This window comes from Cucurbita maxima, unplaced genomic scaffold, assembly GCF_002738345.1.
Source record: "Cucurbita maxima cultivar Rimu unplaced genomic scaffold, Cmax_1.0 Cma_Scf00047, whole genome shotgun sequence".
NCBI lineage: Eukaryota > Viridiplantae > Streptophyta > Magnoliopsida > Cucurbitales > Cucurbitaceae > Cucurbita > Cucurbita maxima.
In genome coordinates, this window is record NW_019272063.1 from 176,004 (window position 1) to 193,791 (window position 17,788).

At 38.0% G+C, this 17,788-nt stretch overlaps 4 protein-coding genes across 5 annotated transcripts; 2 read left to right on the forward strand and 2 right to left on the reverse strand.

Moving 5' to 3' along the window:
- Nucleotides 1-895: 895 nt before the first annotated feature.
- On the reverse strand, nucleotides 896-3,395 carry LOC111470868 (protein NRT1/ PTR FAMILY 6.1). Its single transcript, XM_023116519.1, has 4 exons — nucleotides 2,984-3,395; nucleotides 2,684-2,901; nucleotides 2,016-2,596; nucleotides 896-1,937 (listed from the first exon to the last, which is right to left on the reverse strand). The coding sequence occupies exons 1-4, from the start codon at nucleotides 3,204-3,206 to the stop codon at nucleotides 1,067-1,069; spliced, it is 1,893 nt and encodes a 630-aa protein (XP_022972287.1). The 5' UTR covers nucleotides 3,207-3,395; the 3' UTR covers nucleotides 896-1,066.
- Nucleotides 3,396-5,213: 1,818 nt separating this feature from the next.
- Nucleotides 5,214-6,027, forward strand: LOC111470786 (EG45-like domain containing protein). 2 transcript variants are annotated; one of them, XM_023116400.1, is made up of 3 exons: nucleotides 5,214-5,369; nucleotides 5,451-5,730; nucleotides 5,835-6,027. In XM_023116400.1, exons 1-3 carry the CDS (start codon nucleotides 5,258-5,260, stop codon nucleotides 5,839-5,841), a joined length of 399 nt encoding a protein of 132 aa, XP_022972168.1. In that variant the 5' UTR covers nucleotides 5,214-5,257; the 3' UTR covers nucleotides 5,842-6,027. The 2 variants fall into 2 exon arrangements, with proteins under 2 accessions (XP_022972168.1, XP_022972169.1); XM_023116401.1 differs by lacking the exon at nucleotides 5,835-6,027 and having other exon boundaries at nucleotides 5,451-5,734.
- A 3,321-nt stretch (nucleotides 6,028-9,348) lies between these two features.
- Nucleotides 9,349-14,471, forward strand: LOC111470712. Its single transcript, XM_023116305.1, has 5 exons — nucleotides 9,349-9,643; nucleotides 9,686-9,825; nucleotides 12,964-13,080; nucleotides 13,206-13,624; nucleotides 14,072-14,471. The coding sequence occupies exons 1-5, from the start codon at nucleotides 9,349-9,351 to the stop codon at nucleotides 14,469-14,471; spliced, it is 1,371 nt and encodes a 456-aa protein (XP_022972073.1).
- A 416-nt stretch (nucleotides 14,472-14,887) lies between these two features.
- On the reverse strand, nucleotides 14,888-17,304 carry LOC111470692 (phosphatidylinositol transfer protein 3-like). The gene is made up of 6 exons (XM_023116272.1): nucleotides 16,936-17,304; nucleotides 16,004-16,256; nucleotides 15,864-15,900; nucleotides 15,691-15,796; nucleotides 15,365-15,475; nucleotides 14,888-15,181 (listed from the first exon to the last, which is right to left on the reverse strand). The coding sequence occupies exons 1-6, from the start codon at nucleotides 17,158-17,160 to the stop codon at nucleotides 15,065-15,067; spliced, it is 849 nt and encodes a 282-aa protein (XP_022972040.1). The 5' UTR covers nucleotides 17,161-17,304; the 3' UTR covers nucleotides 14,888-15,064.
- Between the last annotated feature and the right edge of the window lie 484 nt (nucleotides 17,305-17,788).

The following is a 17,788-nucleotide window of genomic DNA, read 5'->3' on the forward strand; positions in this document are numbered from 1 at the left end:
CACAGTTTTACATGACAATGTCTTCAAGAATCACCACTCTATCTATTAATCTAAAGGTATAGAATAATGTTTATTTTAGACATACTTTTTGATGATTTTGTTTACGGAACTATCTCAAAAGTTTGATGGTAGGATGTTGTTATCCTATTGTTTATTTTGGACATACTCTTTGATGATTTTGTTTACGGAACTACCTCAAAATTTCATGATGGTAGGGTATTGTTTATTTTGGATATACTCTTTGATGATTTTGTTTACGGAACTACCTCAAAACTCCATGATGATAGGAAGATATCGTTTATTTTGGATATACTCTTTGATGATTTTGTTTACGGAACTACCTCAAAACTCCATGATGATAGGAAGATATCGTTTAGTTTGGACATACTCTTTGATAATTTTGTTTATGGAACTACCTTAAAACTCCATGATGATAGGATATCGTTTATTTTTAACGTACTCTTTGATGATTTTGTTTACCGAATTACCTTGGAACAATACAGAATAACTGAATTATTGACCTTCCCCTCGTTTGTGGCAATCCCAACCCAAAAGATCACTTTCTCCTATGTAATAGGTATCTTGAATGTCGCATTCTAAATCTCAAAGCTATGAGCTGTTTAAAACAAAAGAAAATAAAAGAAAATAGGCATTAAAGTTGAAAGAAACCCATTTAGTTCTGTACAGCAACTTCAAAAAAAATAATAAATAAATAAAGGTAACGTGTAGTCTAACTGATGAGCATTTAGTTGCATCATAATTGCCAACTGCCTTTGGTTGGTAAATAGAATGACAAAAGAATCACAGCATTCAATTTATAATCCCTTTGTTTTAAAAATTAGAATTTCATGTGTTTAAGATGAACGTGACAATTAGGTTTCACTATTCGTTCATATACGAATAAAGTGAGATTTTTGTATTTAGTTGATCGTGTAGATTGAAATAACGGCATAAAAAATGGATCAAAAAATGAGAGATTGATAACGGAAGAATTTGATTTTTGTGGTATAGAATGACACAATTAAAAACCTAACTCTAAAACTAGCCAACTGAGTGGGGTTGGATCTTACATTGTACCATGCCTTCCATTTTCCATGATTCCTTCTCCAACCTCATGATCTTTCCTGTATTTGTACCTATGAGCTGAGTACAGAAAAATGCAGAAGTTGATGATACTCATGACTGTGAGAAGCCAATAGAAGTAATCGAATTGTCCCTTGTTGATATTTTGAGAAAGCCAAGATGGAGTCCCTTCCTTTGGGTTCCCCGTGACGGATTTGATAATACTGTTTAACAACGACGCCGCAAAGCAACCCAACCCGCCTGCGAGAGCGGCGTAGGACGATCCAATGCTCTTCATGGCATCCGGGGCTTCCTCATATAAGAACTCAAGCAAACCAACAATGCAAAACACTTCTGCTATGCCAATGAGACAATACTGAATGAGCAGCCAGTAGGCACTCAAGTTGGGCATGGGGGTCAAAAAACTGGCCTCATATCCACTTTTTATAGCGTAGTTCCTTCGATATCTCTCGAACACCCCGGCCCAAGCGACCGAGATTATCGAGATCGCTAGACCGATGCCAACCCTCTGGAGCTGAGAAGCACCGTGTGGGTGCCCAGTGATGCGCCGAGAGAGCGGAACGAATACCGAGTAGTAGAGAGAAAGTATGAGGAATATGCTGAGGCCAGGGAAGACTGGCATGCATGTGACAGGGAGCTTAAGACGGCCCATGTGAGTGTTCAAGGTGTATGCTTGTTGCACTGAAAGAGTGAGATATTCTGTTAGCACTAAATTGAGAATGATTGTGCAGGCTGGTATTGGAATCAGCTTCAAAAGAATCTTCACTTCCTCCACTTGAGTCACTGTGCAAAGCCTCCATGGGCTTGGATTACCTCCATCATCCTTTAACTCGAGTGCTGCCTTGTCTAAACACCTGCATAAATCACTGCTAAACTCAAAAATTTAACGTGCTTAAAATATTAATACGATCTCTTACTCTAATTCGACAAACCTGAAATCATTTGTGTGAAGGATCTTTCCACTGCCTTTGATAGCGGAATGCTTGCCAGCAACCTCGTACAAGCCAACCATCTCGCTGCTAGAAAACGAGGCGTTTCTCTTCCTGAATGCAGCCACAAGGACTTGAGCAACCCTTGTGAGAGGGCTACCTCCAGGCAACCGATGTCGATACAAAGGAGTACCGAGAAAGAAGACAACGTTTGAGAAGCCCATGGCGATGGCTAGGGAGCCAAAAGCAGCTCCCCATCCATGCTTGATTTGAATGTAAACAACGGCAGTGAAGGCCACAATGGCTCCAGTGGTGACAGAAAGGTAGAAGAAGTTGAAAAAACGATCCAAATGAGACTTATAGTCTTTGCTTTTCTCATCAAACTGATCAGCCCCAAATGAAGACACACATGGCCTAATACCTGCAGCCCCAAAGCCTGTCAAGTAAAGGACTGTGTAAAGGTAAGTCATTTGCCATGCCTTGGCTGGCTCACATTTGCCAAGAAGCAGTGATAACTCATCACATATCTTCTGGTTTGGTACAAATGCACTAATTGTGGCACATAGAGTTATTCCTGTTAAACCCTGCATTTAGTTCAAATCAACCATTTCTTCAATATCATCATCAGCTTTGAATTGATAGGAGGAGCTTATAATAAGATCGAATCGTACCCCGAGATAGATTGTAGTAAAGATCGCAATCGTCCAATAACGACCGAGATATGCATCAGCGATGAAACCGCCAAGAACAGAGGATGCTTGTGAGATCCCAAGGAAATTGTTAACTGCATCTGATGAAGTTGTAAATGGCATATGCATCACGTAGAACATAAAGGCTACCATGTTCACTGACAGCCCAAAGTAAGCCATTCTCTCTGCCATTTCATTCCCTTGTAAACAAAATCAACACAAGTTTCAACTCCAAGTACTAACAACAAGCAAAACAAGCACACCAAGCAACAAGCTGCTTACCAAAAATGAAGAAGGCTGCTGTCCAGCCGCCAGTCTTTGAAAGATCAGCAATCGGTTTACCACGGATATTAACCGGAGTCGTTCCTCCAGTGTAACCACGCCCGAACGCCGTCCTCCGATCGTCCGATTCAACGAAAAACATCCCAAGCTTCTTCCTCTGCTCGTCCAATCTTGCAGGCATTTCAACCATCTCCTGAGGTGATTTGATTTCTGTACTTCCCATACCTGTGAATTCCTGGAAACAAAAACAAAATCCACCACTGTCTTCACAGAGAACTCAAAACAGAATTGTTGTCCATAGTGAGAAAGAAATATCTTTGGTTATAAGGCCATAATTTTGTGCAAGCTTTGTTGACTGTTAGTGAGTGAGTGAGTGATTTTGACTGCCTAATCAATACGAATCCAACCAAACAGCATAGGCCCACTTAAGAAGATTAGAAGCAATGAATTTCTTCACCACAAGACAAAGAAGTCCCAATTAATCACCTGTTGGATTATGGTTAGGAATTGATTTTTCCATAATGGCGACAAACTTAGAATCAAAGCTTAAGGTGGGGATAGCTGTTCATATCCTTTTTCTTATTTCTTATTTCTTATACATATTTTTGGAGATGGGGTCCCATTGAAGGTGTAAATTTATGAAACTAAAACAGGAAAAAGGAGGAATTGGACAGTGCATTTATGTTTTGAGACAGATTGGGTAAATGTGGGTGAAGAAATATGGGGTACCAACTAAAATGAAATTGAATATCCAAATTGTGAGGCCTATAGGCTGGCAATGCTCATTTAATACCGACTTGGCGGATAGCGTTATGAGCAAGCCTGGCCTCATTCAAACGTCTCTAACTAGACAGCTCTTATGGGTTTCAAAGCTTGGCATCTTCACTTTAAATTCTTACCCATTCAAAATGGTCTATAAACTTTCCACTTTATCGTTAATAGCCTTTCGGTCAATAAAATTTTAACTTATTCAATTTTCTTTTTTTAAGTGTAAATTTTGGGTTCAATGTGGTTCAAATACTTCTCAGACACGAAGTTGAAAGATTACGATTCACCCTTTGGGGCTCAACGTCTTTGCTGGTAAACCGCTCGATGTCTAGTCCCTTTGAGGTTTAGCGTCCTCGTTGGCACACTGCTCAGTGTCCACTCCCTTCGGGGATCAACGTCCTTGCTGGCACACCACCTGGTGTTTACCTCCTTTCGAGGCTTAGCGTCCTTGCTGACACACCGCCCGGTGTCCACCCTTCTTCGGGGCTCAGCGTCCTTGTTGACACACTGCTTGGTGTCTACCTCCCTTCGAGGCTTAGCGTCCTCGCTGACACACTGCTTGGTGTCCACCTCCCTTCGGGACTTAGCGTCCTTGCTGACACACCATCCGGTGTCCACCCCCTTCGGAGCTTAGCGTCCTCGCTGACACACCGTCTGTGTCCACCTCCCTTTGGAGCTTAACATCCTTGTTGACCCATCGCCTGGTGTCTACCCCCTTCGGGGCTTAGCGTCCTCGCTGGCACACCGCCCGGTATCCACCCCCTTTGGGGCTTAACATCCTCGCTGACACCCCGCCCGGTGTCTGGCTCTAATACCATTTGTAACCGCCCAAGCCTATTACTGCTATCAAATATTGTTCTCTTTGGGCTTTCCCTTTCGAGATTTTCCTCAAGGTAAACATGCCTGTTAGGTAGAGGTTTCCACGCCCTTATAAGGAATACTTCATTCCCCTGTCCAATCGTTATGGGAACTCACAATCCACCCCCTTCGAAGTCCAGCGTCCTTGTTAGCACTCACTCCTCTCTCCAATCGATGTGGGATCTCACATAAAGCGTTCCCAACCGTTGATAAATAATTTCTAATCACTTGCATCCAATTTGACTAAAAATAATGGAAAAGATTGAATACTAATTTCTCAAGAGCCAATAAGAGAAATTGTTTTGCATACGTAGCCATCCAGATAGCTTATAGTATTATTCGTTTTAAAAAATTCCACACCTTATTAGAAGGAAACATTAAAGAAACTAATTAACAAAAGGCTACAGTAGAGAGACGGTTCATGTACCAAATCCAAACCAAGTCAACTTCAACTACCTGATAATCAATCTAACTCAAATTAAATTGAAATTTGTTGACTTTTCCTACTCATTAAGAATTAATATTCCTTTAATTGCGTATTAATTGAAACAAGACCATAAATTTCTACATAACATAGCGTGTTAGAATTGCAAAGACGGGTTTGATTCATGAGCAAATAGAGTATAAGGTTTAGAAGTGAGATATCAAATGGAAGCAGCAGCAATGAAGGTCGTGTCGTTGGCTGTGAGTTTGGTGTTGATACTCACTTATGCTCATGCAGACACAGGCACAGCAACATTCTATACGCCCCCTTACGTCCGTGAGTATCTAAACATATCCTTCCTCTACGCTAATCCCAATAGTTTTGTATTGTCATGCTTTGTTTGGTTCATATGTGTAGCGTCTGCATGCTTCGGGTTGGAGGAGCAAGGGACAATGATAGCAGCAGCCAGCGAAGGCATATACAACAATGGCGCATCCTGTGGGAGAATGTACAGAGTGACATGCACTGGCCCAACAAACTTGGGCGTTCCACAGCCATGCACAGGCAACACTGTCACTGTCAAGGTCGTTGACCTCTGCCCATCTCCTGGCTGCCAAGCCACCATTGATCTCTCCCAGGAAGCCTTCTCCTCCATCGCCAATCCTGATGCTGGAAAAATCAACATCGAATTTACCGAGTAAGCTCTAAAATTTAGTCTACTAATGTCCACGGGGCGGGGTAGGGACGCCCGCTTCTCCTTTGGTAGCCTAAGAACCTTTCTTCCTTTGGATTATTTTGCAGGGTCTGAAGAACAGGAGCCTTTATTTCCAATATATGTATGCCTGTTTCCAATAATCAATCGAGCAAAACTCCTTCCACTTGTGAAGTCGTCTCTAGCGGGCTGCTAGATAGAACTGAAGGCATTCTATTTCTCATATATATAGTGCCCAAGTTGATGCTGTAAAGTCTATATGGTATCGTAATCTCGGTCTTGATTTTTTTCTTTGAAATAAAACAAATATGATAAAAACGGAACTAAAAACCATTTTAATAGGATTTAAACTCCTAAATTTATAATTGGACTAAATTCTAAATTACATAGAACGTTGAACGATGAATGTGTTTGAATGTTGTTTAGTTCGACTTAATCTAGACAAACATTTTAGTCATTACCACTTCGTTTCAGGTCATTATTGATGTTTTCATCGAAGGTTTAATAATTTTGGTTTTGAAACATAATTTTTAAAATTATATACGATATTCCTGGAGGCACCGCGTTGTCAACCTCGGGCAGAGAAGATAACGAAAATAGGCCGCTCTCCCCGCTACCCGCAACATAGTGTGAAATTGTACCGGAGTAGAAGAGAATTCCCTAAAAGATCCAGAGCCAAGGAAGATAATAGAATTGTGAAACTGAATTGGAGTGGTGAATGAGTTTACGTTTCAGGACAGGTCGATCGGGTCTTTCCTATTCAATGAAATAAGAGGCTTGACTTCGGTGAACGTGGTCTTCTTTTATATATATATATACAAATTTTGCAACAAAGAAAAATATTAAATTAAATGTTGGGGGACAGGTCGCGGGAAAAACCGGCCGTTTCACAACCCGCCAGGAGGACGGTACAAATATCTCGAGGGCTCCATAAATACATCTACGTACCCTGAATTGAGACCGCCGATTCATTTTTTCTCGTCCCCGCTCTCGTTGCCCTAATCGTCGCTGACGGAATCTTGGGAGGCTACGTCTACAGGTATTCCGAAGCTCTCTGTCAATACTTCGTTATTTTTCTGGGGCCATGCTGTCGTTATAATCATGGCAGTCAGTTTCTCGTCTACTTTTTTTCATTTTAATATTCTAGTTTTGTCAAGGTTTGATCTTCAAATATTGTTTTTATTTTTTAAAAATTGACGAAGATTTCTCTTGAATTGTTGTTCATCTTCTCTCTGATACGTAGTGCCTATACCATAAACTTGACTCCGAAAGACAAATGTTAATAAGTTTTGGCAGAAACATACCTTCGCCTCCATGGCTATGTTTGATTTTTCAAGATAGGTTGTTGCATTAGACGTTTCAAGTTTGCTGGGATTAGGTTTCAGAATCCCAAGTGAATGGACGCATACATGATATATGCTGGTAGATTATTGGAAAATTTCAATGCATGCTTACATGAATACATAGGCATGTTTCTGTTTTTATGTTTGTCTTGGAGCATGGGGTTTTCATTAGGTTTATACCAGTTGATGAGTCTGGAAAGTGGGGTCTTATGTGACACTTATTTTTGGGCTGGAAAGTTGGAGAGTTTTTGCACTTGGGATGGTAAGGAGACCATTTATACTAGATAAAAGTTTTGGTTAACTCGGATGGTGGATAGGCTAACATTGGAGATATGAGCTTCTTCCACAAAGCTTAAATTTCACCCAGCTTTGTGATGTGTTTGGCAATTGTTCATTTCCAAGGCGTTGCATTTGCAATAATGCTTGAAAAAGTCACAATGAGTTCTCTTTTTTTTTAAGGAAAATTATGAATCATGGTGAACATTGCTGACTGTATGACGAGTATATTTTTTGAATTAACATAAAGGACCTAAATTTTGGGTAGTGCTTGTTTTCTAAAATTGGCTAGTGGTATTTCATTTCTATCCACCATTTTTGAAAATCATTTATTTTTATTGAAAATCATTTATTTTTATTAAAAATCTTAAATTGTTTAATTAACATGTCTTGATTTTAGTGGAATGTTTTGTTGAGTGGTTTATGGGGTTATATGGTATAATATTTATTAAGTGGTTTTAGCAGTCCTCGAGTGCATTTAATTTCAAGCTTTCCTTTATAGACTCTCTATGCTCTATGGACTCTCCAATTTCTTTCAAGTCAATTGAATTAAGAAAGGTAAGAAATTTAGCTTGCTAAAGTAAAAGTTCTTTGTCATGAAAGGAGGATGTGGGATTGCTTCCTCGTCATACCATGATAATCAAGTATTGGGGCAATCCTCACACAAGTATTTGCAAAAGCGGGCTCCAAATATGTTCTACGATTGGGAATCTTCAAAGAATGTCTTAAGCTCCTTGTTCCGCCATTTCTAAGAAGTACAAAGAAAAAGCTATAACCACATATTTGGATGACACTCCCCAGTTTTCTTAAGTTTCTCAAAAATTGTGACAAAAGTCAATAATAGTCGTTTTTTTCTTTTTTCGTAGGGATGTGTTTTGTTGAGTCTATAAAATGTTCTTGCTTATGGTTGTTCACTATATGGTTGTCTTAAATGTTTTTAATTATTGTTTTTTTCACTTCCTTTGGGAGTTTGTATCCCTAGAATTTTTTTATATCAATGAGAAGTTGTTTCTTGTTAAAGAAAATGCATCATCGTGGTCTAAACATTAAGGTAGATCTTTGGAAAACATCAAATGTTAATTCTCTCATTTATGAAAAGCCAAGTATAAGACTTTACCTTTTTTGTGATATCTAAACCCAAGTGTAAAGAGGGAAAGGAAGACCACGAGGAGACAAGAGTAAGCAACTAAACGATGCCTTTTGAGAATGAGTGCTTAAAGGTTTAATAGACCAAAGACACTTGTTTGTGAGAAACCTTGGATGCTGAAAGAGATGAAACCTCAAGCACCGCCATTGATATTATATTACTTTTAAGGCCGATTGACAAAACATAATGTACTTGATATTACCTTTTAAGGTGACTTGAGAGTTAATTAAAAATAAAATTTACTAACTCTCTTTTTCTTTCCGACCCTCGATCTCTCCCCTCCCCTCCTCACTTAGTCTCTTATGTTGGTTGCTAAATGCTCATTGTTGTCTCTTATGTTGCTTTGTTCTCCAATATTGCTTCCTCTTGCTTCAAAGGGGTGGACAACTTAGACTTAGCAAGTAGGGAAGAGAGAGAGAGAGATAGGGAGGGGGTGGAGAGGGGTTCATGAGAAGAGGAGAAGACGGAGAGAGACATGGAGGGTGGGTGAGGTTGCCAAGACAAGAAGCAAAGGGAGGGTGGCCCATGGAAGTCCTTGTACATCAACCTAAGTGTAGTGTAAAATTATTTAAAAGTACCTCATCATCTTTCGGTTAAAGTAGTTAGCCCACAAAAAAGGAACGACCCATGATTTTGAAGCATTTTAGAAACCTCGGAGATTTTAGTTACAAGTTTTGAAACTCTAAACCTAGTTCATTATCAAAAACTTTGATACAAGTTCGTTTGTTAAACCTCATGGGTTAATGATGTGTTTATCCGTAGAATTCTTTTTCTACATAAGGATTTGTTCTTGTAAATATGCAACCATATTGATTGTTTAAGCTATGGCAGTCATCCATGGCAAAGGGGAGAGGGAAAGCGTTAAAGGTTGAAGAACTTTTGAATCATTCTATCTCAAATAAAGGTGTTAAGAAATATATTAAGAAGAAGAAGTCAAGGAAGGAAAATGAAACTTCGAATTCGAAAGTTTCCCGTTCTTCTTCAAGCCAAGAACCTGTTAGTATTCCAACACAAGACTCAGTTACATCTTTGATCCCTCCCAGCAATGATCAGGAGAAGTATAAAGAAACGGAGGAAAAGAAACATGTCTCTGGATTCATTTTTATGTGCAATGGAAAAACAAAGTCGGAATGTTAATATCGCGTTTTTGGCTTACCTAAAGGGAAAATTGAAGTTGTGAAGAATATAGCTCCTGATGCCAAGCTATTTCTTTTTGACACCAACTTGAAGCTTCTCTATGGCATTTACCAAGCTAGTAGTAAGGAAGCATTGGATTTGGAACCAAGAGCTTTCGATGGCCAATTTCAAGCACAGGTAAAAAAGATCGCCCATATTGTTTATGTAGATTGGAAATAAGATGGATAGTTTCTCATAAAGTGTAGATTAATGAAGCATTTATGTTGATTTTTGTTGTTGTCAAAATAGGAGGTCTAAAAGCTCAAAACTTAAGTGTACAACTCAATATGTTAAGTTAGGGTGGCTATAGAATCGTCTTTTGGGCAAAGTTGCCTTAACTAATTCAAGCATCTCAATCCAGATTTTTGAATCAAGCATGTCACATTATTATGTTAGGAAATGTGTTTGCCTTATGCATTATAAGCATATGGGGTTTTACAAGCAATTGTGTTTCTTTATATGTTTGAACTTGATCAAATGGTTGCTTTAAGAGCAGCGACGTTACTTGAACGGGCTCTCAAGATCCACTCTATAATTTGTTCAATTGCATCCTTGAATTTGGGAGTTCTCCAAATTTGGGCTTCATTTAGTTTTCTTCTAGTTCAATAAACTTTTTGAAAGAAAACTTTGAATTTTAATATTTATGTGAAGAGGAGTTTAAATGAGAGAGAAAAAAGGAAGAATTGTTTGAGCATTTTAATAGAAAGTAAAACTAACCTCAAGTGGTGATTTGTGTGGGACTTGATGAGATATTTGGATGTGCCCTCCAAGCTTGGGTTCAAGCCAATAAGGATTGAGAATTTAATAATATAGAACCTTTGTTGTCTTTTAGAGCTAGACTTAGATGGGTAAAACTTTCCTATAGATAGGTGGGGTATGTATTATTAGGGACTTTTGCAGGGTGGGATGGGGACAAGGATGAGGATGGCTTCTTCGTCTCTGCTCATGCCCTCATTTAAATCTTGTCCCTACAGTCAAGGTGGGGGACTCAAGGGGATCGAAGTTATTCAATTATATATTCTTATTTAAAAATGAAGGCAAGTAGGGATTGGGACGAGGTCATTTCACTGTCTTCGTCCCCGTTCAACTTGGTAGGAACCCCCTCGCGTTACTGCGGCAAAATGGATATTCTTATGCATCATTCTAATATAAGAAGTATGGATACTTTAGCTTGGTTAATGTATTCGTGTTTAACACTTAAGTTGTACCAAGTGAATAAGGATGGCCAAACATTTGAGACTCCTAACAAATAGCACAAATATAGCATAGGAAAAAATAATTAAATTTGGGAGAGATACAATAAACCTATTTTTTAAGCATTTTAAATGTATAAACTTATTGATTTTAAATTTCCTAGTATAAAATAGTGTATATATCTCTGTGTGTGTGCACGCGTGAGTTTGTGTATGCATATATCATTGTCATGTCATGTCCCAGATTTTTAAAAGATAATGTATCACAATGTCCTTGTCATATTGTATCCCTGCTACTAATGCATGGAGTGAGGTTGAAGAATGGAGAGTAGAAGTGGAAAGAAAGAAAAGTTGAATATGACAACTTGGTACATAATTATAAATTTAGGTGTGTTTTTATATGTGTGTGTGCGCGCGCATGTGTGCGTGCGCGCGCATGTGTGCGTGTGTGCATGTGTGTGTGCGCGTGTGTGTGCCTGTATGTATATATCATTGTCATGTCGTGTCCCAAATTTTTAAAAGATAATGTATCACAGTGTCCTTGTCGTATCGTATCCATGTTGCTAATGCATGGAGTGAGGTCTTTGTTATATTTGTTGTTGAAGAATGGAGAGAGTAGAAGTGGAAAGAAAGAGAAGTTGAATATGACAACTTGGTTCATAATTATAACTTTAGGTGTGTTTTTTATATATGTGTGTGCATGTGCATGTGCGCGTGCGTGTATGTATATATCATTGTCATGTTGTGTCCCCGATTTTTAAAAGATAATGTATCACAGTGTCCTTGTAGTATCATATCCATGTTGCTAATGCATGGAATGAGGTCTTTGTTAACTCTGTTGTTGAAGAATGGAGAGAGTAGAAGTGGAAAGAAAGAAAAGTTGAATAATGACAACTTGGTATATAATTATAAATTTAGGTGTGTTTTTTATGTGTGCGCGCGTGTGTTTGTGTATGCATATGTCATTGTCATGTCGTGTCCCAGATTTTTAAAAGATAATGTATCATGTCTTGTTGTATCGTATCCATGCTGCTAATGCATGGAGTGAGGTCTTTGTTATCTCTGTTGTTCGAAGAATGGAGAGAGTAGAAGTGGAAAGAAAGAAAAGTTGAATATGTCAACTTGGTTCATAATTATAAATTTAGGTGTGTTTTTTATATCAGTGTGTGTGCCCGCGTGTTTGTGTAGGTATATGTCATTGTCATGTCCCAAATTTTTTAAAATAATGTATCACAGTGTCTTGTTGTATCGTATCCATGCTGCTAATGCATGGAGTGAGGTCTTTGTTATCACTATTGTTGAAGAATGGAGAGACTAGAAGTGACAAGAAAGAAAAGTTGAATATGACCACTTGGTACATAATTTAGGTGTGTTTTTGTCGCTTTTAAAAGAGAGTTTATGTCGCTCTAAAAAGAGATATTTATAAACCAAATCATGATCAATTAACTAGGTTACCTTTCGACAACATATAATGACATGAATTAAATCGCATTAAATCTTTGCAACAATTTTCATATTAGTGACTAAATCGTTAAATGAGTTTTGGATTTGATTAGTCTTTTTTGTTGGTTGATTAAATTGCCTGTTGAGGGTGAGCATCTTTTGAGGCATTGATGGAGTGAAGAATATTTCTTTCCTATGCTTTCTAATTACTTCTTCTCTATCCTATTCATATAGGAATTGTTATGTCATTAATTATTCCTATGGTTTGTAATGGATATCCTTTTATCTGATAAATTATATGATGTTTTTATTTTTTATTGACGGTGGATGTGAAAAAGGCTTTTAGTCCCGTTCATGCCTAAAGGTCTGACTATCTTCCTTTCCTTGGGTGCAAAAAACTGAAGCGAGTGCCTCCGCTTGTACATGCCTAAATGTGACAATCATTATCTTGTTTAATGCCTTTAGTGGGCAGTGCCTTGAAGAGATTGTTTAATTTGATGCTGTAAGTGTTCTTTTATATTTTGCATCACATGGTTATGTATATTCTTATGATTTCTAGTGGCTGGGACATATGCATCAAAATAGCAAGCTTCCTCTTTCCATTGAGTTATTTTTTTATTCCTTTGTTTTTCTGATGTAGGTGAAATTTAAGATATTCAAGGATTGCTTACCTCTTCCCGAAAGTGCTTTCAAAAAGGCTATTAAAGACAATTATGATGGTCATCGGAAATTCAGACAGGAACTCAGTAGCACACAGGTTACATTGTCCTAGAACTTTATGTTGAATTGCTTTCAGTTCTATGTTTCATACATTTAAAAGCAAATGCTCATTTTAGTGAAGAATGCTGATTATAATTTGCTGAGGGCTGTCTTTTACTGTAGGTAAAACATCTAATTTCCTTGTTCCGCCCTATTGCCAAGAATAAAACATCTCATAAGGAATCACACGTTTGTCCAAATGTGGCGAATAGGCCATCATTTAGGTCTACACGAACTAAAGTGGTTAAATCATATCCTCTTGAGAACTTGTCGTCTGCAGTGCACTACTTTCCAGACATTGAGACAAGGCCTCAACATGATCACTACCTTCCGGACATTGAGTCAAAGTCTCAACATGATGTTCGTCATGTGCAGTATGATCCATTTGAACCAGGACTACATTTCTCTCATTCACAAGTGCAGCCTAGGCTTGTAAGAGTAGAAGCCCCTCCCCGTCATGTTGAAGCTTATCATCCAGAGCATGCACATGAAGCATATTTTCGTGAAAATTCTTTAAGATACCCTCCAAATTCATATGAAAGGTATATATATATATATATATATTTTTTTTTTTTTTCTTTTTATCGTCTTAAATATATCTCTTTTGGGTCATTCTGTGCTTTTCTTTCTGCAAGTTGTCCAACTGATTTAGAATGAGTGCAGATAACGATAATATATGCAAGTTGTGGACTGCGGGGGTTGTCTCGTTTTCGAGGGATCGAGAGATCACCTAGTGTTGTTTAGTCCTAGTCAGAGTCTATGTTTTCCCTTTGGACTTCGGTGACAAGCATTATTCATTTGGTCTTATTTTATTTGATTGAAACCTCTTCTTTTAGTTGGAGTTGTGGGCTTGGTTTTTTTATGCAGTTGTATTCTACTTTAGACGTGTTTATCAAGTGGCTGGCTTTTTTTGGAAATTTTTATTCTTACTGGGACTGGAGCTATATAAGTTGATAACCCATGATGTATATTCCTTTGTACTTCAACAGTATTCGCAATCCGATCGAGACCTATGATAATGGAGATCTCCGGGATGTGTATGGGCGCAGGTATCATGCACCACATTTGCAGTCTGATCGAGTAGATGATGCTCGCATAGATTTTATTCCTCGTTACTACAGCCAATGGCTGTCTCCTACGGCCTCACATACTGCTCCTCTGTCACAAGCAGCATATCATTCACAGAATAGGTTGCCATCTCCATATCGCTCACAGCACAGGTTTCCATCTCCGCATCGCTCTTACTATTCACCGGTGGCCTCTCAGGATGGGGGGAGAGATTACGCTGGTTTGCCTCAAGGAGGACCAGCTTCTGGTAGTCTTAGCTATGGTATGGTGAAGCAAATTTGCCACTCTCTTATTATGACAATTCATCTGCTACTAGGCTAAGCTTTCGGTAAATAGTCGAGTTTGATTATGGTTTTGTTGACTGCTGTAGTCGTCAATGGTCTGTTCCAAAGGAACCATACATTTGAATGCATACCATTCCTCTTAAGTGCTTGTAATAACAAGACTTCAAAGTTCCTTTTTGTGTGGAATTTGGTTCGATTCGTGCAATTGGGATTTCTTTTAAACATACCCTGCGGCAATAACCCGTTTATGTGTATCATATTCTCTGTGGTTGCGTGAAAATTCTCTTGCAACCCGACGAGAATGTGGAATATTTGGAGATTTGATAAAATAAAATCCTCCAATGGGAAAATGAATCAAAATGACCGTTTTTTTCAACTAACATATCACTTTTGGAGCTTGAAGAACAAGATTTAAAATGAAACGTAACTTTACAAACCAAAACTTGGAAAAGATGAACTAAGAATAAGTTGTCTTGTAATTCATTAACTTTCTACCATCGAAGTTGTCTAATAGAGTTGTTTCCTGAGTAAAAGCTTATGGAGTATTAATTTTATTGAATATAGCGTTACCAACAACTAGAACACAAGTAGCAGAAAAGTTGAGAGGATTGGTATGAGTATAACCATAATTCAGCAGTCTTGGATTGGAACTAGCGAAAGTTTGCCACCATACACATCAGGGAGCTGGCTCTCATCAATGTCACTGAGCAGCGTGGATCTCAGCTTTTTGTCCTCCACAAACTTTATCTACGAACACCATATAACACAGTTTGAAAATGGTTAGAAAAAAAAAACCAAGTACCATACAAATTGTGCAAATTACTTTTAATAGGTTAGGAGTACTTCCAACACAGTGAATTTTAGGATAAAATTCTACGGCACTGGCGCACACAAGAATCTGCTTCAGGGGAAACGCGATAGAAATTTTACCTTCTTCTTGGTGTTCTTGTCGATAAATGGGTAAACCATCTTCCATGCCGTCGTGAAAATGAAAGGGACATGAACGATATATAACTTGCCCAGCCTCTCTGGGTAGCAATCCTGAAAGCAACACAATCAAACAACTGTTACACTACTTGATATGCAGTTCTATAATCTTACTAGCGGTGAATCACTGCGATTCTTAAGGTCTTGAGAGTTACAAAATAGTAAGGTGGTGCATCCCTTCGACATCAAATTTTTTTAGTCAAGTTTTCAAGAAGTTGCGATGTTTGGAACATTGCCTTAAAGAACTCCTGAATGTTCAAATGTCAAACCTGTAGGATTGATAGAGAGGCTCGGTATCCCCGAATATCGCTATTAGAGTATCCCCATCCTTGAAGGTCGCCAATACACACAAACTTTTCCTGTCCTCTTGGCATCCTAAAAGATGGAACAAATAAGAAATAAATCCCGGCATTTGAACAAGTATTTCAGAAGCAGAAACTACCTGGAACATATTTTCTCTAGAGCAAAGATTACATAACCTGCAAAAGGATAAAAGATAATAAGACAATCTGTGATTTTTAAGTGAAGCAAATAAGAGAGGCTTCAAGTTTGGATACACATGAGCTCAAAGTCATAACATACGAATAAACTCTTCTATATTTCCTTGTTTGTGTCTGTTACCATAGCCGACTACAATTGGACGTCCCTTCTTATCAACACCTTGCATGAACAGCTTGTTGTGAGCCAGATTGGTCGATATCTCAGATGCTGATATAAATCCATTAGGAATAGCTGCTTTTCTCCAGCTCAGGTACTTCAGAAACATGGCAGAAGCCTTCTCTACATCTAAATCACGAGCTCGGAGAAACCTTCGTATCATGAAGTCATCTACATCCTGCATTCACGAAATCAATCACGAGCTCAGATTGGTATGAAGAATTTTAAGTTTATCTCAAAATGGCAATTTATTCAATTACTCGCCATAGTTTCCATTTCACAAGATTTCTTATATATGCCAAATTGCTCTTGCTTTAGGTTTGGATATTTTTAAAATATGGATAATCCGCAAAGCTGCAAATTGTACCTGTATATCTTGAAAATGGTTAAACTTTATGATATAAATTGTGGCGTCAATTCCAGTTAAAGTATGGTCAACTAATTGAAGAATAAAAGGACGATTCAAAGATTTAAAAGTTACTAGTAGATTTGAGGAATGCAAGAGCGTAATTCATAGTTACCTCTGAAATAAGTTAAAGGAGGCAAAAACATATTGATCCCCCCATGGAAAGGTTGAACGGAACCAGAGCAAAATGAAAACAGAATAACAGGAAATTATAAAAGATCAAATCCAGCCATTGGTTGCAAATTTTCTCGAGAAAAAATCCGCAAGATCTTTCCAGTAGGAGCCAAAATTCTCAAAAGAAACATTATAGCTTGGATTTGAGACAATGGCTAACATTATGACAGAGAAACACAAATCAAACCAACCGAACTTCAATGAAACAAAAGAAACGCAGGAAAGCGAAATTTTCTCCATCTTAATGGGATCAGTAAATGAAAGAGGAGTAAGTAACCTTAGCAGAGGAGTCTTCTCTTTCAACAAAAGCTCTCATAATCACGACCTTCTGCTTCTCGACCTCATTGCTCTCCAAGCTATCTTCGAACACAGGCGTGACAGAACCATTTGGTTCTTCAAGACACTCCTTGAACTCATCTTCTTCTTCCTCCTGCTCCGTCCACGCTGACTTTTCCATCGACGTTACGTTGCGCTCTTCGGACCTCGAAAGCGGAATCGCCATGAACGAAGGCTGAGTGATCAGGAGAGGAGATTTTGTACTACCAGATCTCTCTCCTTCGCTCCCTCGCCATTTACAGAGGTGGAAGAAGAGAGAGAGAGAGCCGCGAAAACGGAGAGGAAAATGACGAGTCAATTAAATGCGTGTAGTTCAACGCGCCGTCTTCAGCGATTTAACCGGATGATCAAAATGAACTGTCAAGAAGCATCAGCATATTGTCTTCTTTTTTTTTTCTTTTCTTTTCTTTTCTTTTCTTTTTTTTTTAATTAATTATCCACAAAACGAAAAAATAAATAAAAATTAATTAAATGGCTTTTATAATTAAAATAAATAAATAAATAAATAAATAAAACACCTTTAAATTCCATAACAATTTTATAAATAAATTAATTTGGTAAGAATCATTTTCTGATTTATTTACAAAGTCATGCCAACCAACTAACCAACCAACTAACCCACCGTACTTACTATAAATATATTTTCAAAATTTTATATTAAATTATTATTTTATATTTTATATTTTTCTGTTTTTTATTGGAATATTAAATCAAATTAACCCCACCCCTCAAATAATAATAAAAGAACGTATAATTTAATTTAGCCAAATTAAATATATTTAGATATATACAAA